The sequence below is a fragment of the Lutra lutra genome, chromosome 5 (assembly GCF_902655055.1).
Source record: "Lutra lutra chromosome 5, mLutLut1.2, whole genome shotgun sequence".
Taxonomy (NCBI): Eukaryota; Metazoa; Chordata; class Mammalia; order Carnivora; family Mustelidae; genus Lutra; species Lutra lutra.
This window is the reverse complement of record NC_062282.1, coordinates 127228295-127248795: the sequence shown is the minus strand read 5'-3', so window position 1 is coordinate 127248795 and position 20501 is coordinate 127228295. Positions and strand designations below refer to the sequence as shown.

General features: G+C 40.2%; 1 protein-coding gene across 1 annotated transcript in view; it reads left to right on the top strand.

The window, feature by feature from the left end:
• The window catches only part of LOC125100366 (uncharacterized), a 117767-nt gene extending 97544 nt beyond the window's left edge, over nucleotides 1–20223 (top strand). Inside the window, exons 9-13 of the mRNA XM_047730527.1 lie at nucleotides 5388–5545; nucleotides 7243–7285; nucleotides 9186–9372; nucleotides 17515–17650; nucleotides 19827–20223. Of these exons, the coding sequence (XP_047586483.1) occupies nucleotides 5388–5545; nucleotides 7243–7285; nucleotides 9186–9372; nucleotides 17515–17650; nucleotides 19827–19926 (624 nt within the window). The 3' untranslated portion in view covers nucleotides 19927–20223. The remainder of the gene's footprint in view (nucleotides 1–5387; nucleotides 5546–7242; nucleotides 7286–9185; nucleotides 9373–17514; nucleotides 17651–19826) is intronic.
• The last annotated feature ends 278 nt before the right edge of the window (nucleotides 20224–20501 follow it).

The window sequence follows — 20501 nt, the reverse complement described above, 5'->3', positions numbered from 1 at the left end:
ATGAAATATATAGACATAATAATGAAAGCTAACAAAAAAATAAAAATGATGAAAGTTAACATGTATCCATCCCTTATGAAATGCACAGCAGTGTTCTGAACAGTTTACCTATGTATTGACTAAATCTTCTTTCATAAGGAAACTGAAGCACGGAGTTTAAAGAGGTTGCCCAAGGCCACAGACGTGAGGTTTCCAACCCAGCTTTCCTGGCTCTAGAATCCATCTCCAAACCAAAAATACGCCGAGTTCAGAGAGAAAGCTTGTAGGGCAAACATTCAGTGGCAGAGCCCGAGATGTAGACTATCTTGGTTTTACAGTTCACCTGGTAACTTCTTGACAATTTTGGAAAGATCACAAGCGTGACTCAGATTAACGTTTTCCCAGTCTGGCTGTTCTGACCAGGTGGTAGTTGCTATGCTCTCAGGGACAGTTTAGAAACCAAGGAAAAGGGTGACAAATGAGGCATGTGCGTGAGGCCAGAAGCGTCTCTGCAAAGCCTTAAAGCCTGGGCGGCTGGGACTCCCAGCATCGCCGCCGTCCCTCCCCCTCGCTAACTTCCCCGCAGGAAGCCTGTCGTCTGGGTGCACTGTGACGCCTGTAGGTCTGTGTGCACATGGACTCCTCCAGGCCCCAAAGCCGCCTGTGCCTCCCGGAGCCTGGAACCTCCCTGGTGCCAGGAAACAACGTGATGCTGCCAACATGTATTTGTCATTCCTAAAGCATGGTTCCCCACTCCAGGCAAACTGAAAAGAAAAGCACAAAATTCTGAATTTGCAGCCAGTTACCTCTGCTGCTGCTGCTGGTGGCAGCCAGGCACTATGAAAGTAGGAAAAGAGCAGGAACCATACTTCTATTCAGACAAGAGCTGCTGCAACCATGGGGGAGAAAGTTGTCATCATCTCAATCTTTGGATAAAAACCAAATGAGGGGGCGCCTGGGTGGCTCAGTGGGTTAAAGCCTCTGCCTTCGGCTCAGGTCATGATCTCAGGGTCCTGGGATCGAGCCCCACATCGGGCTCTCTGCTCAACGGGGAGCCTGCTTCCTCCTCTCTCTCTGCCTGCCTCTCTGCCTACTTGTGATCTCTCTCTCTCTCTGTCAAACAAATAAAATCTTAAAAAAAAAAAACCAAATGAGAAATGTTAAATTCACAAAGTTTGGACAGGGACCCCAGTACCACCCACAAACAAGCTTGACTTGCCCTCTGTTCTTCATCCATGCTTTCTTGCCTACTTGGAGAGCATAAAGGGAAGTAAAAACAAACACATACATACATACATGTATGTAATGATGTTGAGTGGTGCCGTGAGGGGAGTGCAGTCCCTAGGGTCAAGGCTTCCATTTAATCAAGAACCAAGGCAGCAAACGTCACTACAGTGAAAGCACTCTTGTATCTCTCCTTCTCACCTCGGTGGGCTTTGCCACTTTCCTGATCTAGTCAGCTATGACATGGCCAGAGGCCGCTCTCTCTCAGCTATCAAAGAGGGATGGTTTTCAGACACCAGTGGGGAGGGGATGCCCTCAAACTGTTGCCTACAGATCAAAGGCTCTGATCGTCATTAATAAGGCTCTAAGAGACACTCACTCCTTAATGTTGCTTCCAATGGCTAGCTTTAAATATGGCTCTCTAGATGTGTATTTTATACACCTTTCATGTGCTGTTTTGCTTTAGGGCATGCTTTCTTTCCCTCTAAATATATTTTGGCTCTGTTTTCCCCACTGAGAATTAGCTCTTTTTCATGGCTAAAGATGTCTTTTTCCTCCTTCTTAGTTCCTAGATTTTCATGGCTGTGCCTTCAGATAAAGTGAAACACACTGGCATAGTGTCCCCACATTTTCCCTCTCTTTAGACAAAGAGGCACAAGCACAGAATATTTCTACCAAGCTTAAACCAAAATTTGGACCAAAGAAAATAGCTAAAAACCTCTGTAGGTAATTTTAGTTTACTAGACAGTCCACGTTGCAGACAGATACAAATGTCCTTGACCATATTTTTCTTTAGAGAAATAAATTTAGAAGTAGATTCACCATGGTTGGGTTTTATCATTATTATTATTTGCTATTTCCCTTTTCTGAGCAGTCTGACCTTTGGGATTATTTCCGTAGAAATCCCATTTCCACGATAGTCAATGTCAACATTATCCAAGGCCACCAGGCATCAACAGCCCAAGTTCCTTTATTCTGAAGTTGATAGCTTCTGGACCTCACTATAAACAAGTCCGTGATATTGTTCTGTTCAGCCTCTTTTCTATTTTACTCTATCTTGCACACATGAAGCAGCTAGATTTCTATTTTGGCTCAAGAAGAGAAAAATGAAGCTAGAGCCTTTCCATGCCTTGGAAAGGAGAATACGAAGTTGTGGGGAAACTGGTCTTAAAGAAATCTTTATTGTTTTCAGTACTGACATAAGTGAGAATTTTGGCAGAGCCACGGGGAAAGAATCAAACAGAACCCACTTAAGAATCAAACTGAGGGACTGAGTTTTGCTTAAAGGAAAAGTTGATGATCCCAAGGGCACGGCAACGAGACAAAATGGAGTTCTAGTCGTTCCTTATCCCTAGAAAACATTTGATCTGCGAATACCGAACGACAGCACGGTTAGGATGAAAACATTTGATCTGCGAATACCGAACGACAGCACGGTTAGGATCCGACTAAAAGGAGAACCTTTTCCAAACCCTGTAACTCCATAAGAGTGGAGTTAAAGGTTCTTGGACGGGCGAAACTGAGAGAAAAGAGTCAGACAAGTAAGAACAGCTGCAGGAGTATCCACACCCACTACACAGCCTCTGTGTCTAGGGCCTTCCTGCAGCTGCTCCCAGGGCCACAGGAGGCTCCTAATCACGGACAATGAGGCAGCAGCTGAAATTAGTCAAGACGGAATCTGGACCAGGCTAGAGGCCCTGTAAGAGACAGTAGCATTCATTTTTTAATCTAGTCCATTCATCAATCATTCATTCTTCTCACAAAGCTGCTCCTTGAGCAGAGGAGAGAGTGATTTTAGGTACTGTTCTTGGTCACGTGTCACACGCCATATGAGTGTAGTCCTCTGCACTCTCCTACAGCAAAGGACGTGGAGAACACGGTAGCTCTGGAGTAACATAATGGTACCAACACTGAGAGACCGACATATCGTCTTACCTATACCCACAGGAAAGCAGACACAGTGAACGTTTGCTCTTAGTAAATGACTCATCTCTCACTTCTCAAGAGAATGAAATTCCCAGGCTTTATTCGTTTCCCCATTTCTTTTTGTAGTTTGGAATGCTCTGAGAAAATAACATCAATAAATCACAATTCTGCATCTCTCTCTCTATTCCAGAAAAGTTGATGGCTTCAGGAAATGCTCCGTCTCCTTAAATGTTGAATACTACAGCTTTCAAGTGCTAATGCTAAGATCCAGCAGTCTCCCAAATTTCCATGGCCTAAGAAGCCAAACACGTGGGAGAAATAGTGTAGAAAACAGAGCCAAAAGGACCAGTGTTTAAGTTCTTTTTCTGTCTATTTAACCTTTAGATACATTATTGAAACTTGGTTTCTTCCTCTAGAGAATGGGGATAACATTGGTTTCCTATTTTATAGAATAGTCATAAAAAATAAAAAAGACAGAGCCCGTGGAAATGTTTTATAAACTAAAGTGCCATACAACTCTGAGATATTACTTTTAGTTGAAGAATATTCTTATATCCATCTATTTATAAGTTGCAAAAAATTTTTGCATACGCATTTACATGCACACATACACACATAGGTATTACATGCCCCCACATGTGTGGGGCATGTAATATGTGTGCATCCATGTACACATATGTATTTACACATGTGTGTTTGGGTACACATGTGTGTGTGTGCACACATGCATGTTTTGGGGGCAGGATGAGTGGGCCCATAGTTTTTATCTGTATCTCAAAGTTATTACCTAAAATTGGTTGAGAAGCTGTGGTCTGGATAATGTCCCACATGATCAGGCATCAAAAATAAGCAATTTAAAATCACCAGGAGATTCTACTAAATGCTTAGTAGGATGGCAACTTTATCAACAAGGCAAGCACTATAGAGCATTGGTGAGGGTGTAGAGAATCTAGAACACTCATACACTACTGGTGGGAATGTAAAATGGCAGAGCTACTTTGGAAAACAGTTCAGCAGTTTCCTGTAAAGTTAAGGATAAACTTACCATATGGCCCAACAATTTCACTCTTAGTAATCTACCAAAAAGAAAGAAAACATGTGCCCAGATAAAGACCTGTGCACAAATGTTTACAGTAGCATTATGCGGAATAGACCAAAATTGAAAGGAAAATCTCCCATATCTTGTGAATGGGTGAACTAGATGATTTATATCCATATAACAGGATATAGCTCAAAAATCAAAAGGAATGAAGAATTACTAAGTGCTACAACATGGATGAAACTCGAAAACTTTACATTAAGTAAAAGAAGCTAATCACAAAGACCTTAGTGTATGATGCTACTTACATGAAATATAGCGAAATGGCAAATTAATAGGAACAGAAAACAGATGTGTGATTGCCTGTGAGTGGGGGAGCAAGGGTGGCAAATGACTACAGATGGCCTCAAAGAAAATTTGGAGGTCGATGGAAAAGTTCTAAAACTAGATGGTGGCAATGGTTTCGCAACACTGTACACTGACTAAAACAATCACAGACTTGTACCCATACAGTTAGTGACTTGACGTATATGAGTTACACCGCAATATAGCTGTTTTTAGAAAAGACATGAATAATGGACAGGATGTTTTGTGATGTTATTGTAAAATAAATGTAACAAAATATTTACCTGTAAAATTATTTTAGTCTTTCACATATAGATGGTATTTTAAAATACTGTCATTTAAAAAAAAAAGTGTTCTTTATGCTCTCTGTGCTGCAGTTTCCTGATCTATAAAATAGAGATGATAAAAGCAACTTCCTCATGAGCATTGGTCAAGAAAAACCAATTAATAGATATTAACAATGTAGAAGAGGGCCTGCCCCAATAAGCATCTCATTGTAGACACTAACTAGCAATCTCGTGTCATTACCAACCACATACATTTTGTAAAATAAATTTCTTTTAATTTTTTTTTCTCATGGGAAAAATGAGCATTAATGGTTAATCATACTTCCCCAAGGTGGCATAAATAAAATTCATATTATTAGAGGCTACTCAAAAGGGATGTGGAAAAATATCATAGCTGGAAATTTGGAGTTCCATGGAATATATCAAGGAGAACATAATCAACAAAACCTCATTTGGGTTATATTTTCATTTCAGAATATACAGTCAATTCAAAAAATAAGCATAGTCTTCCTTCCCTCAGTCATCTTCTCCTTATCTGCCTAGTTGCAGTGCCTGCCCATGCCGAACCTCTTCCTTATCAATTACAGGATGAAGAAAAATGCTCGCCTCTGGAAATAATAAAATTAGAAGGTGCAGAAGTTGGCATGGATAGCAGTTTGGGAAAACCATTTGTGTTCAACTGTATGCCTCAGTCTGGAAATAGGACTTTTTGCTTCTGTGCAACCTCAAACCAAGAAATGAAAAGGTAATTTGTTACTCTTTGATCTTAGGAGTTTCACATTGGGTGGAGGAAATGCTTCTTCAATAGCACTTTTATAGATTTGGGGGATTGGAAGTAGAGGAGGGAACGGCAAATTCACAGCATAAGTCAATCAACACTTTCTGAAGAATGAGAAGTTTGGTTCTTTATTATTCCTCCATTTTTTTTTTTTAACACTTTCTAAAGAACAGAAACATCTTCTCCTAACTCATTTACTCTAGACCTCCACGTTTTCTAAAAAAGTTTAGTACTGTCATGGTTCACATCTAGCTTCCCAAAGTTATCAGATATATATATTGTAGGCTAATTGGATGGATAGTCTCGGGTACAAAAATAATGCAGTAGGCTTGACATTTCAAAGTATACAACCCAACCCGAGGGTTAGGCTTTCTAAGACAGTAGCCTACAATCTCTAAGTATTTAGTGACTTCTGATCATTATTCAGTGTATCAGCCTAAGGAAATGGAGACCATTGGTCAATCCAGTGAGCCAAATGAAAATTTGAGTGTAAGTGCTGCTAATTTAGGGTGAAGGTAGGATGCAGTGAGAAAGAATGAAAAAAATGTAAGAGGTCAACAGTCTATCAATGGCATGTCTCTTTAAGAGGTTTTGGACCCAGCTCGAATTTTAAAGAGAGGCCTAGCCCTGAAACCTCTTAGGCAAACAATATACTGTTCCTATGTGTGGAACATTATTTATTCAAATACATGCTGCTTTAAAGGACAAATAGGGAAATATGATAATAGTAACTTGATTGTATTTCATCATGGGTATTTGTTGGGTAGCTAGCTAATGTGTCCAAGACACTATTTTAAGTTCTCCACAGACTATTACTATGTTTAAATACCAATTCTTGCCTTCAGACAAACTCTGAACCAAGAAGAGAGGGCATTTAGTTGGGTGTTTGTAATGCAAAATAGAAATTGAGAAGTGCTATAGGAGAAGGCAAAATGGTCTGGAAATTAAGGGTGGGGAGGGAGGATCTCTCATGGTGGGGATGAGGGAGGAGTTGATGAGGGATGTGGCAGAGGATCAGACAGGCCTGCAAAAGAAGAAATAGAACCAGGGAGGACAGAAGGAATCAGTCAAACTTTTGGGGAAGAGAGCAAGCTGGAGGGCTTGACTGAGAGTTACAGAGTTTAAAAGAAAGTTGAAAAAGACTGGCAAACGATGTGGGCCAGATAGGCTGGAACCTGGCTAAGGAGACAAGACTAAGAAAATGCAGTCTGCACTAAAAGTGGACTGTCCAAGGAACCCTTGGGCAGGGAGCTCAGGACAGCAACTGTTTGTGTCTTCCCAGGCTGTACTAGCCAGCCAGTGCATTCCAATCAGGAACCCCAATTGTTACTAGCCCTGCTGGAGGTCATAAATCCACGTATGTTGGTAAAAATAAAAGAATGAGTGAATTTTCTCTTACACACTAATGAAACTATAGGAAAGGAGAAGGATAACAATGATTTATTTTAAATATGCCTGGTGGGGGGTGGGATTTTACCCTCTAGTTAATAGCAATTTTGTAAGAATGCGTGGCCTTTCCACTATGATCTTCAAGCAGAGAAATATCTCTGAGCCTCAGGACTGTTCTGTCTGGAAGATGGGTTTCCAGGGAGAACGACAAGCCCCTCCCAATGATACTTAACCAGCCCCCAAAGGAGAGTGCCTCTCATTGGACTGTCTTTCAGGTGGCTCCAGGCAATGGACAAAGCAACCCATCCTGTCCGCCAGGTAAGGTATCCGTGATATTCATCTCTGCCTTCATTCTGCTTTTTTCTCAGAGGGGCAAAGGATCAAGTCGGATGTCATGCAGTTCACCCTGGGACTTCTCAGATCTCTAAAAGCTGGGAAAGAGGATTTTAAGTTAACAGGGTTTTCTATTCAGATTCTATGAGGGAACTTGCGTTCCTGCTGTTCTTTTTATTTTCACGGGCTTGTGTGACATTTCTCTCAGTGAACTCGCTGGGTAGTCACATATTGGGGTGGGATTCCCGTTTCACACAGCGCAGTCCAGGAGGTTAAACCACTGCTTCTGTTTTCTTTTCATTCCTTAAGTACAAGATCTCGGGGATGTCTTGGGATCGTGCTGTTGGCTGAGCAGCTTATTAGAAAATGAATGTCTTATATTCAGAAATGCAGTGATTTATGTTCATATCCTTGTTTTGGATACATACTAGCCCGCCTTTCACTGTCCCTACCTGTCCACAACTCCCCGTTTGAAGCAATATACTGTTTAATTTAGGCTTGATCTATAAAGTGATAACTTCATAACATCAACAGGTGAGTCATCACTTTAGGCCCTAAGATATTTGATAACCCCTTTTCTGAGCTACTGCTATCACCTGGTTGGGCAGGGGAGATGGCTTTAATGACCAATTATTTCACTTCTTTGCTTTGTACAAGATTTCTAATAAGGTTATAAATTTCCTTTAAATGGGCTCACCTTCTCACAAAATGCCACACAGGCAAAAGATATTTACAATCCATTATCTTCCCTACAGATACTGGCTCTTGAACATTCAGGAAAATTTGGATTGTTGGAGCTTACATATACTGCCCTGTGTCCTATAACTGTCCTTTCCGAACAATTACTGGCATCGTCGTATGCTAAACAACGAGACTTGTGTTTCATTTTACCTGGAACACAATGCTCAACGCACTCATCCATCTCTCCAATGCGTCATTCTAATGAGCATGATGTTTTTAAGAGGGTTCTGTTCTGCTAATGCACTCAGAGTGTCTATAGCAGAATGAAAAAGGCACACCCAAACTCCCAGCAGGCTTCCACCTCACAGCAAAAAATAGTCAGCTCTGCATCCTGAAATCTTCTGCACTGCCTTGTTAAAACTGAAATGCAAAAAAAACAAAGCCAAAATAAGGAGGCCTGGCCAGCATCTGGCTGGGCAATTATGATAAAGAGATGAAGCACTGTGTCCCTGCCTCTGGTCAAGTTACAGGGGACAGCCTGCCGATCAGGCCTGTGGACCGAGAGCTGCCCTCCCAGAAGATCTTGATTTATCATGGCTTTCCACTTCACTGACCGTGAGACCCTAAGGCCAAATCTGGCCTGGGGTGTTTAACTTGGTCCTTTGCACAAATGGGAGTTATTTTTTTTTCTCCTTTTTTTTTTTTTAAATTAACATATAATGTATTATTTGCCCCAGGGGTACAGGTCTGTGAATCATCACAAATGGGAGTTCTAAAGTGAAGTATGAACCACGGGCTGCTGTGAGACACAGTAGACAGGCCAGGAATGGGGCTAAGAGGACAATCCCCATGGTCAGTGAAATAGCACATTGGGACCGGCATTAAGGACAAGGCCATCGGACAGTCTTTGGTGAGGTGCCCATTTCCACTTCCTTTCTAAATTCCACTGATATTCTTTGGGCTTCCTTCCTCACACTAGAATAGAAACCAAAGACAAAGGATGTCAATGGACATGGAAAGGAAGAAGTTCTTTACAGCTACTGGATAAATGCAGGTTTTCTGGCTAGTTGGTCAAGTATGAGATTGACTTAGCAATATAATCACTTAAGGCAGTGTCTTCTCTGAAATCAGTCTTTGTGCTGCTATCATTGGCTCTGGGAGTCAAGATGACCACTCAGATGATCCCTTTGTGCTACACCTGCAGACCCATGTGTGGGAAGATGTTACTCTGCACAACAGTAGCCTCCCACCCCTGGCTATCAAGAACCCAGAGTGCCTGGGCCTTTTGCACCAATCGGACGGAAGCACAGATAGGTGGGTCCAGCACTATTGCATTCTGAAGGACGGCTGCTTGTACTTCTATGCTAGCATTCGTTCCACCCAGGCTTCAGGTATGGACTCAACTTTTAGTCGAAATAATAGTCATTACAGTAATATTAGTAGAAATGTCCTGGCTTTATGGACCTTTAACCAAACCTTATACTGTGTGCTTTGCCTAAATTAGTTCATTAACACTCCAGTGAAGAGATACTATTATTATTCCCCTTTTACATATAAGAAAACTAGGTGGAAAGGCTACTTCACTCAACAAGATCACAAGTAGTATGCAATGAAGCTGAGAGCTAAACACAGCCAAGCTAACCCCAGATCCCCTGCTTTTATTGCCTAGAAAAGCAAAAAATAAACTCCTTCATTCTTTTTTTTTTGAAAGAGTTTTTTTTTTTTTTTTTAATCTTTATTTATTCGACAGAGAGAAAGAGAACACAAGCAGGGGGAGCAGCAGGCAGAGGGAGAGGGAGAAGCAGACTCTCTGCTGAGCAGGGGGTCGATCCCAGGACCCTGAGATTATGACCTGAGCTGAAGGCAGATGCTTCGGCTCTGCCTGACTGAGCCACCCAGACACCCCAAACTCCTTCTTTCTTATGGTCGCTGATGACACTCGGAATCAATGCCAGTATCTTTCTGGGGGGTAGTAACTCCCTTTTCTCAGAGTATTCCTAATGTTGGGCAATTGAGTAACAAAAAGAACATTAACTGTTAATTTTTCTCAGGCAAGTTACTTAACTTCCTAGAACTTAACTTTCTTCATCTGTAAAATGGAAACAGCTATCTATTTTATAGGACTGTTGGGAAGATTACATGAGGTAACCGCTATTAGGGTAACTTAAGCTCTACATAGAAAGCTCTCTCTATATAGCATGTATACATCTTGTATATTTATTAAATTATGTATTTTATTTTATTTTTACAGATTTTATTTATTTATTTGACAGAGACCACAAGTAGACAGAGAGGCAGGCAGAGAGAGGAAGAAGCAGACTCCCCACTGAGCAGAGAGCCCAATGCAGGGCTTGATCCCAGGACCCTGGGATCATGACCTAAGCAGAAGGCAGAGTCTTTAACCCACTGAGCCACACAGGCACCCCAATTTATTAAATTATGTATTTTAAGAGCTCTATGTATAAAATGGGTATATAAACAATATAATTTAATAATGAAATAATTGTGCCTGATTTTGACAAGAAATATTATTTATCTTTCTTGTAATTTTTTTTAAGATTTTATTTTTAAGTATCTCTACACCCAATGTGGGGCTTGAACTCACAATCCCGAGATCAAGAATCCTGTGCTCTACTAACTGAACCAGCCAGGCATCCCTAGCCTTCCTGTAATTTTTGACAAAAGAGATTATAGGCATTTTATTTGTGGCTGGATTTTTTTCACCAAATGAATAACCCTTAAATAGTTAATAGTAGTAAATATCCTTGAATCGCAGTCATTTATTATTATTTTTTTTAGCATTAATGCTTATGTTTAATTAAGCTAGACAGCCATGCCAAATGGAAAGGAAGTTAGTGACCATTTCAGCCTCGTTGGAAAATGCAAAAGAAGTACAAGGTGAATGGCACACTATGTTCTATTTCTTATCACTCAGGATGAAGGATAAAATGATTCTCTTTCACTTATTCACCTTTCTATTGAGAGCGTAACAACATAACCCAAAACATCATTCAACTATTAGGAGAGAGCTAGCATCTCTAAGTGCTTACAGAACACATTGTTCCTATTCAACTCCAAATCCATAGTTTTAAGTACCTGATACCAGGATGGAAATGAAGGTAAACACAACAAACCTCCAAAACAGTCATGGACTGGCACTTTTATTATATAATATCATTGCAAGGGTGCCTGGGTGGCACAGTCAGTTGAGGGTCCAACTCTTGGTTTGGTTTCAGCAGGGGTTGTGGTCTCAGGGTCATGAGATTGAGTCTTGAGACAGGCTCTGTGTTCAGGACAGAGTCTACTTAAGATTCTCTCCCTCCTTCGGGGTACCTGGGTGGCTCAGTGGGTTAAAGTCTCTGCCTTGGGCTCAGGTCCTGATTCCAGGTCCTGGGGTTGAGCCCCGCATCAGGCTCTCTGCTCAGCAGGAAGCTTGCTTCCCCCTCTCTCTGCCTGCTTCTCTGCCTACTTGTGATCTCTGTCAAATAAATAAATAAAATCTTGAAAAAAAAAAAAAAAGATTCTCTCCCTCCCTCTCCCTCTGCTTCTCCCCCATGCACATCTCTCTCTCTTTCTCTCTAAAATAAATAAATAAATGAATAAATAAAATAAACATCACTGCAAAAGTCTGAATCATTTTAATTACCAAATCAATGAAACTCATTTTTTGGAGACTGCTTCCAGAGATAGAAAAGAAAGGTTTAGGATTGAATACTCAGATTACTCCAAACTGAAATATTAACTAAATGCTTCCAAATCTGTGGGGCCCAGATATTGCTGCTGACTCCAGGTTTAAAACAGTAACGACAGCCACTAGGTGGCTTCCCTTATTCTGAAAGATCACAAGTGACCCTCTGGGAAATAGCTACTAATAAATGGCCTAAAAATATTAACAACAAAAGTAGAGTTACCATTTAGTAAGTGCAGCTTTTGTACTGGTCACTCTGTTAAATGTTTTTGCTTATCATTTCATTAAGTTTCAATAACACTCCTATGAGACAGGTTACTTTCCCACCTACCACTTGGTAAACTGACACCTAGCAGGGTTATATCATTTGCTCATGTTCCCCCTGGCTAGTAAATGGTGAAGACAGAATTTGAACCCAGGTAGCCTAAGTTACACAAAGGAAAAGAAAAAATAGACAAGGAGGAAAAAAGGAAGTCCTCTTTATATTCAGCTCCTATCATCTCACATATCTTTCTAGAATCTTCCATTGTTCTTTGTTGCCTCCAGAGCACTCTAGAATTTTATACTTTGTCCCCAAACCCTTTCTGTGGTTTTGTTTTCCATTCCTTGTGTTAAAGTGACTTGTACTCTAACCAAACACAGTTCTACTTCATTAAAACACATCACATTGAGCATTTTTCTGACACCATGTCTTTGCTTATTCTAGTTCCTTCCCCTGGAAGTCTATACCTACTGATTTCTCAATTCTAGTTGTCCAGATTCTACCAGTCCTTCAAATGCTTATTCAGTCACCAGCCATGTCTGCTATAAAGCAATCCCAGATGGTCCTAGACAAAGTATCTCCCTGCTCTGGTCTTCCACACTTACCTATCTTGTGACACTTATCACCCTCTACCTTGTATGTTACCTCTAGATGGCCATCTTATCTCTTCTAAGGGACTATATGCTCCAAAGATGACTCTATATTATGTATTTTGAATGAATGAATGAATGAATCATCAAGTCACCCCAAATGGCCATCATTCCCATGAAGTGTAAATAGTTTGTTTTTCCCTCACTTAATAGTAGAGAAAGGTTAGAAGATTAGAAAGCCAATTCAAAGGCAAAACCAAAACTCAGGTCACCAGATGCCTAGCCCTTCTGCCATATCACATTCTTTCTAGCCCTAAGAAGTTACCTAATTTCTATCTATTTTTAAATTCTTCTCTTGAAAATATAACATTCTGTGACTAATAAAAATGTTTAATCCAAACCCATCCGTTCTTACCCAGCTGTACATCTTAACTATGCCTATGTCCACAGGCCCTCAATTTCTACCTTAAATTATCTCAAATGTGGATTAAAAGAACATTTTCTTACTGAAATTCCTAAAGAAATTGTTATATGTAGGTCATGTTCTAAAATAGAGGCCTGTGATTTGGGGTTTTACATGACTCTACTCTTTCTTGAATAAAAAAATACCACTTGCTTGAGCATGCACCTTCTCCCAGAAAATGCGCTTTCCTGCCACCTCCTCCCCACTCTCACACTGACAAATGCTGGGTCTGGATGGAAGCTCTCCGAGGGTTAACCAGCAACTCACTCTTCTCTAGCATGAGGGTAGCTGTGCAGGAGATCTTCTGGAGTGCTTTCCCCTGCCCCAGACTGGGGTCTGCATCCTTTTTCTAGGAGTTCTGCCCAGTCTTCTTGTACATCCTAACTTGCATCAGGACCTGAGACCCGGAGCCAACGATCTGGAACAAGGAAACCCAAGCTGCAATGGAGACATATCCCAGTCTCCTGTGGGGAAATTCTCCAAACAAAAATGCCTCTCTCTACTGTCCACTAAGTATCACTGCCCAGGGGAGCCACAGTTTTTTTGAGAGGACTGGATCATACTGCTTGGATGTATTGGAGGGGGAAAGTTAGCATGTACCACTGAATGCTTCCTATGTGTCCAAGACTTATAAGCACTTTATATTCATCATCTAAAACTAGCATTGGCAAAACATCCACTGTTATTGTCCCATTATAAATGGGAAATGAAGGTTTAGAAAAGTTAACTAACACACTGATGTGGTCCCCCCACTGGTACTTTACAAAATATGAACAAATGCTATCCAAACCCTATGCCCAATGTCTTAGCCATAATGCTAGAGAGAGCACTCCCTGCCAGAAATCAATCTTGTTAAAGTAGCAATCGAGGCTGGGTATCTAGTCTCCAGAAATCAGCACAATGACTGTTGTAGCCATGGTCCATGTAGTCCAACAACCCCTCACCAGGAGTTGTGACGACAGGCAGCAGAGAAATTTACTGAGAATGGCTGAACCCATGCTGTGCCATGAACACTATAGGCACTAAAAGAAATACATTAATCAAAAATAAAATACTCAGTTTAACGTAATCATTTTTATACGCATGGGATATGAATCTTTATATTCATAAAGATTATAGAGAGTTCTAGTACTCATTTTCAGTTCTTCTAGGTGATGTTAGTGAGTGACATTTGCACTGGTCTGATCGCTACTTCCTCCCTTATGTGTATTGTCCAAGCTTTGCTTGGCTCTTTCATATCCCACCCTCCTTTGGTTCCTTGTTCTCCAGCCCTGTGAAGCAGGCCTTGGTTGCTATTTATAGCATTATTCACCAAACTACAGGTTTTTACCCCATGACTGAGTCATGCAGTCGACGTAGTAGGTTGTGACAAGTATTTAAAAATACAACAGAATTGAGTTTAATTGCATAGAAAATATCATGATACATCCCAGTGCTTCACAAAACTTTTGGGCTAACCGTGTGAAAATTTAAAAATGTAGAGCTCTGCATTTATTTACATCTTTGGATCACAGCCGAAAAGGTTGGAAAAACACTCAAGTACAAAAACACTTGTCTCTGCATTCATGCTTGCTAAATGGGCAGTTTCATGTTCACAGTCTTAGGGTATTTAAAAAAGCTTCTTCTCCTTTCCATTATCTTTGTCCTATGTCTACCACGTTAGTTGCTTTGTTATTAAGCTCAGGCTTCTGTGGTCACCACAGAGACAAGACTCCCCTGACCATAGCATCTCGGTTGCTTATTTTCAATTCATTTTACATTTATTTTATTCCATTGGTTTATCTTCTTGATGAGAGATCCACGAGACCTCATGTGATATTTCTCACTTCTACAGGTATCTGTAGTGTTTGGGACATGATTGACTGATTGTAACAGTCACTTGAGGTAGCGAGGCAATCCTGGGGACAACAGACAGAAGGCCGGGAAAGATAACAGTGAAATGAGGGGAAAGTACATGACGTGAGAAGCAATATGGCCCTAATTTCCTGTGAAAACCACATTAGATGTGAATCTCACATTTTACTTTCAGCTAGATAAATATGCCTCTAATGTGTACTGTCAGAGTTGTAGAAATAGCACCAGTCAGTTCCCTGAAGTCTGTGCTCACTGTCAAGGAAAGTTCTCGTACTTGAACAGCATGCATTACTGGCTTGCCTGTGCCAGCTAATGTTAAAAAGCCACTGTGTCAGTATTCCAAAAGCCCTTTAGTCAAATGCCTCTTCATAGGCCTGAAGCCCCTTATCATTCACCATATACTTGGTGGTTTTTTTTCCCTTTTATTTTTCTCCAGCAAAAGGTAAAAGTAACAAATTGTGACTATTAACTATTGTTCTTGAATAAATCACATCAAGGTCTGCGTGTACTTCTCAGATACATTTTATGTTATTGCAACAAATGGAACACTTAATGCTTGCATAGTTCTTGTGAGAAATCTCTGCCCAAATGTCGTGCCAGCTTGCTATTTACTGCTGCTACTTAATAACAAAGAGACTGGCCCAATGAGGTCACCTCAAAGGAGTTAATGGGGTTGTAATCCGATGTCTTTACTGCCAATCATTTCTACTCTATAACTGGTTAGAAAAGGGGCCAAAAACTCTCCTGTTCGTAGCAGACAACTTTTTGGACAAAACTTTCCGTTTGTTCTCAAAAAGGGCAGGGATGGGAGAGGGTGTTCATATCTGCTCAGACATATGAGAAAGGGAAATGTCACCAGTAGGAAAAGGTCAGAAACCAGTGCAATAATACAAACATTTTGTACTATTGTTGGAAGCAGAGAATTAAGACAGCAAACCAACCCTTGGTATGTCTTTAGGTAGCCCATAGTCCTGAAACAACCAACATATTGCTTATTCCACTTCTAATATATGCCCCAAAATATATATCTAAGCAAAAATCTGTACACATTCGTAACATTATTTGTAAGAGCTCGAAAAATGAAGAAAACTCAAATGTCCGTGAACTAACTAATAAAGTGTGGTATGCCCATACAATGGAATATCACTTGTCAAGAAAAAGGAATGAAGAACTGATATACAGTGCAACAGGGATGAACCTGGAAAATGGCATATCAGATAGAAGCCAGTCACAAAAGACCACGTAGCGTATGATTCCATTTATCCTGAGCACCCCAGGAAAAGCAAATCCTTTTTTTGAGGGAGGAGGTTGGTTTACCTGGTGGTAGGATGGTGCAGCAAATGGGGAGTGACTGATAATGGGTACGGAGTTTCTTTCTGAGGTGAAGGAAATGTACTAAAATTAGATTCTGGTGATGGTCACACAACTCCATAAATAAACTAAGAATCACTGATTGCACACTTCAAATGTGTGAATTTTATGGTGTGTGCATTAGCACAAAGACAGCTAATGTCAGTCTCAGATTTTGGCAAACACCATTTTACTGGGGCCTACTAAAGGGGAAAAAAAATCTAACCATTTCTAAAATGAGTGCTTTCCTAGAAGTTAGCTTTAAAACTGACTCTTCAAATGAAAACATTTTTTGAATTTAGTACTGCATCTAAACCCCCCTCTACAAAATAGACAGATTTTAAAGTCCAAAAACCACTCCTTGCGTTTAAAAAAAAAAAAAAAGTATGTGTTCCAGATGTTGGTACCAAATATAAAAAAAGGAAAACAAAGTCAGTCACATTCAAAGGAACCAAATCTTCCCTTCACAGTCCGTTATTGGCATAGGATGATTGTCAGAGCATTAACGTGCATCCTGTGGGGAGATGGGAGATTAGAACAAGAGTTAGCAAGAGCAAGAAAGAGGTTTAAACACCGAATTATCAATATTAGTGATGCCTAGAGTATCAACAAGACATTCAGGTTACCTCAGAGCATCAAGACACTATAAAACACAAAGGATTTTAATTTTCCAGCATCTTCCCCGAAACTGATATGCTCTCCCTATCCCAAGTAATGGAAACAAAATTCAGACCAAGCAATATATACCCACTAACATGGATTCAAAGGACCATGGGGAAGAAATTATCTCCTAAAACCAGTCATTCATTCTCATTTTAATTCAAGTTGGCTCTCTCATATCACTCTGCGGGTTCATATTTTAAATGTGTTTTGCATATGCACAAAGAAGGGGAGAATCTGTGTTGGTTTTAGAAACTGCTAGCAATCTCATTATTCAGGAAGGATGTCTTAATGGTTCTGCTTGATCAAATATTATTTAATTTTCCTCTAAGGTGACAGCACAGGTATCACTCTTTGACACCAAAAAATTTATTTCAAAATGTGTCCTCCAGGTAAAGTACACCCAACGGGAACCCAACGCTAAATACGGAACATGCAGTGAGAAGACCACAAAAATAAAAACCGGGAAAGCCACCTCTATTACCAGTCTTGACATTAATCATTAGTGGATTAAATTACATCCTGTCCTGAGTCTGTTTCTTCATCTGTAAAATGAGACACCTAGATTAGAGGTTCCTGTGGATAAAAATTTTTCTTGGTGCTTTTTCAGATTCCTTTTCTCCATCTTACTCTTTCTCTATTCTTCTCATGTTTTTCCCTCTGTAGGTGGCCTGTATCTACAAGGATATAAGGTGAATGAGCAGACCCTAAGCTTCAAGCAGTCAGTAATTGAACTCGAACCTCCATCTGAAGAGTTCAAGACTTTCTATTTCTGCGCAGAGAATAAGACAGAGAACCAACGGTAAGTCAAGGTCTACATATTTCTTCTTCATCATCTGCCCTGACAAGAGTCATCTTAGCAAAACCCTTATCCTTACTTTCCAATTTCAACTCCCACCTTCAATTAAGTCTCTCCCTTTCTTTGCATAGTCTCTAGAGTTAATATTCCCCAGCATTTTTTTCTTTCAATGCATAGAAGATGACTCTTCTGGAAGTACTTTTTTTCAATGAAAAGGGAATCCGCCATTCTTCCCAAAGCAGTAACTGACTCAGATTTCAACCTAAAAGATCCACTAGGGGAACCTGGGTGGCTCAGTGGGTTAAGCCTCTGCCTTCAGCTCAGGTCATGATCTCAGCCCCGCATTGGGCTCTCTGCTCAGCAGTGAGCCTGCTTCCTCCTCTCTCTGCCTGCCTGTCTGCCTACTTGTGATCTCTCTCTCTCTCTGTCAAATGAATGGACAAAATCTTTAAAAAAAAAAAAAAAAGATCCACTAACACAGTTATCTGTAAATATTATAAGTTATTAATTCAGATTTGCTGTCTCGCCTCCTTTCATATAACTCTTATTGCTGTGTCCATCTAAATGTGGTCAGTTGTTTCATTTTGCTATAAGCCACTGAAGGATACAGAACTTACCTCTCTAATTCAATATGTTCACTACCCAGCTTGGCAGGCAGAAATGGGTGCTTGGGTTTATGATGATTTGAGGGAAAAAAAGAGCAGTAGAGTCAACAGAGACAAAACCATGAGGCAAAAGGAGTATTCTCTTGGACGTAGAGGACCCTCCCCCATCTAATTTCAATCCCTAAGACATCCGGTGCCCTCCGTCTCCCATTCCTATCCTCACCAGCTTGATGACCATCCCTTACCTCATCCAGATGCTTTCTCCCAATTGTCTGGGTCAAAAAGATCTAATAAAGAAATTCACCGTCATTTATTAAAACAGAGAACGTGGTAAAATTTTCAGGGGTATTTTACAAGAACCAAATACGTTATTTTAGCCCAAAGACATTAAAACTCAAAAAGTAGAATTTCAGGGTTTCCAGCAAGTAACCATTTAGGGAACAAAGGATCTCCCTAGGCCTTCTCCCATTATGTAAACCCTGTCTGCTCCTCCCATTCCTAAGGATAGGCTAGAGTGGGAGGTTAAGGAATATAGAATTGTTAGCTATTTTGCCAAGATCTCTTTCCTTGGGCTTGTGCTCTACAATCTGGGTGGCGGACTAAGACAGTTCCCTTGAAGGTGAGGCTCCAGCTGGCATATAAGAAAAGGGGTCAATGAAATAAAGTTAACTCCTATCTGATTTAAGAGTGGATTCTGAATAGTTGGGTTTCACTGCCAAATCCGTGAGTGGATATTATCAATAGGTAACAATATTGAATCACTAGAGAAATATTTCAAAGCCTAAGAGCAGAGTTTCACAAAGTATAGTTCATATAATTCTGGCTTCATAAGATGCCCTACTCCCCAAAAATAGTTAGGCAAATTTAAGAAATGATACAAATTATATTCCCCTCTCAGAGAATCACAAAGGACATTAACTTATTAATGTTCCTGACACATTGCACTGGAACGAATGCTTAGTTACTTCTCTATACTTCCCCCTACCTGAACTTACCTGACCCAAACCATTCTTTTAAAAAAAAATAACAATTAACTACCTTTAGAATAAATTATATATGGGCACATTTTATGGAACGTCACCCAGGAAAATGAAAAGAAGGGAGTAGGAAAGAGAGAGGAGTTAATCTGCAGAGTTCGCTGTGATTTGCAGAATGTAAAAAAGAATATTTTGCCCTAATGGCAATATTTGATTACTATACATTTGACCATTCGAACTTGAAATTTAATTAGAAACAATAAAATACTAGTAATGATTGTAAAAGTCTTACCGCTTCGTTAATCACTGTTGACAAACATTGTGCCTTCTTCTGATCCTATCAGTTACATCAATGTAGTTTTATTTCTTTGCTACCATTGTATATCCACATTTGATATCTTACCTTTTCATTCAATCCAAACCTAAGGATCAGGGCTTCCTGTATTAATTTCAAACTAAATAACTAGAAGAAACAATTAGGAAATACATTTAAGAGATTATTTTTTTAACGTTTCGCCTTCCTACCGCCCAGTAATTGTTTTAAATGACCTGTTTGTTTAAAAATCGCTTAATTGGCCTGCACTCTTATTTCGGCAGCTGGATTACGGCTCTGAAAGCATCCATCAAAAAGTGGCTTCCTTTGCATCAGGCTATTCAAGACTTAATGAACAGACCTCTAGAGGAGACCAGAATGTGAAAGGAACCCTCATCTTAAGAGAAGGGACCCACAGATCATCACCAATCTGCTGTGTGAAGAAACAAAAGCATTTTTCGTTATATAGCATTTAACTGAATGCTCCTCAGATACACTAAAGCTTTGTGGTAAGATCATAACTTCATTTCTGAACCAAAGCACCAAAATCTATTGTGGCATTCAGGAAATACAATTTACGTCATCAACATCATTAATCCCACCCCCCCCCGCCCCGCCCCATGTTTTTGCCCCTCAGGCTGCACAGGTTAGCATCAAAATGTAGTATATCCCATACCCCTGTCTTTTGAAAGCATAAATACAATAAACGTTGATTTATTTTCTCTTTCATATTCTTTGTTAAATGTTCCGCTCTGTCCTTTGACTGTAGGCTTCCTAGAATGCCTACAGGCCAGGATGTGGGAAGGTGATATTTGGAAAAATTAAGATCATAGAAATGAAGTGACTTAAATGGTGAGGAGATAATTCAACTCAACAAGGTCGTCTCTGTCAGGCCATCTTACAGTCGACTAGCCCAAGTGCCTCCCAGGACTTCCCTGAGGAAAGAAAATAATAACAAG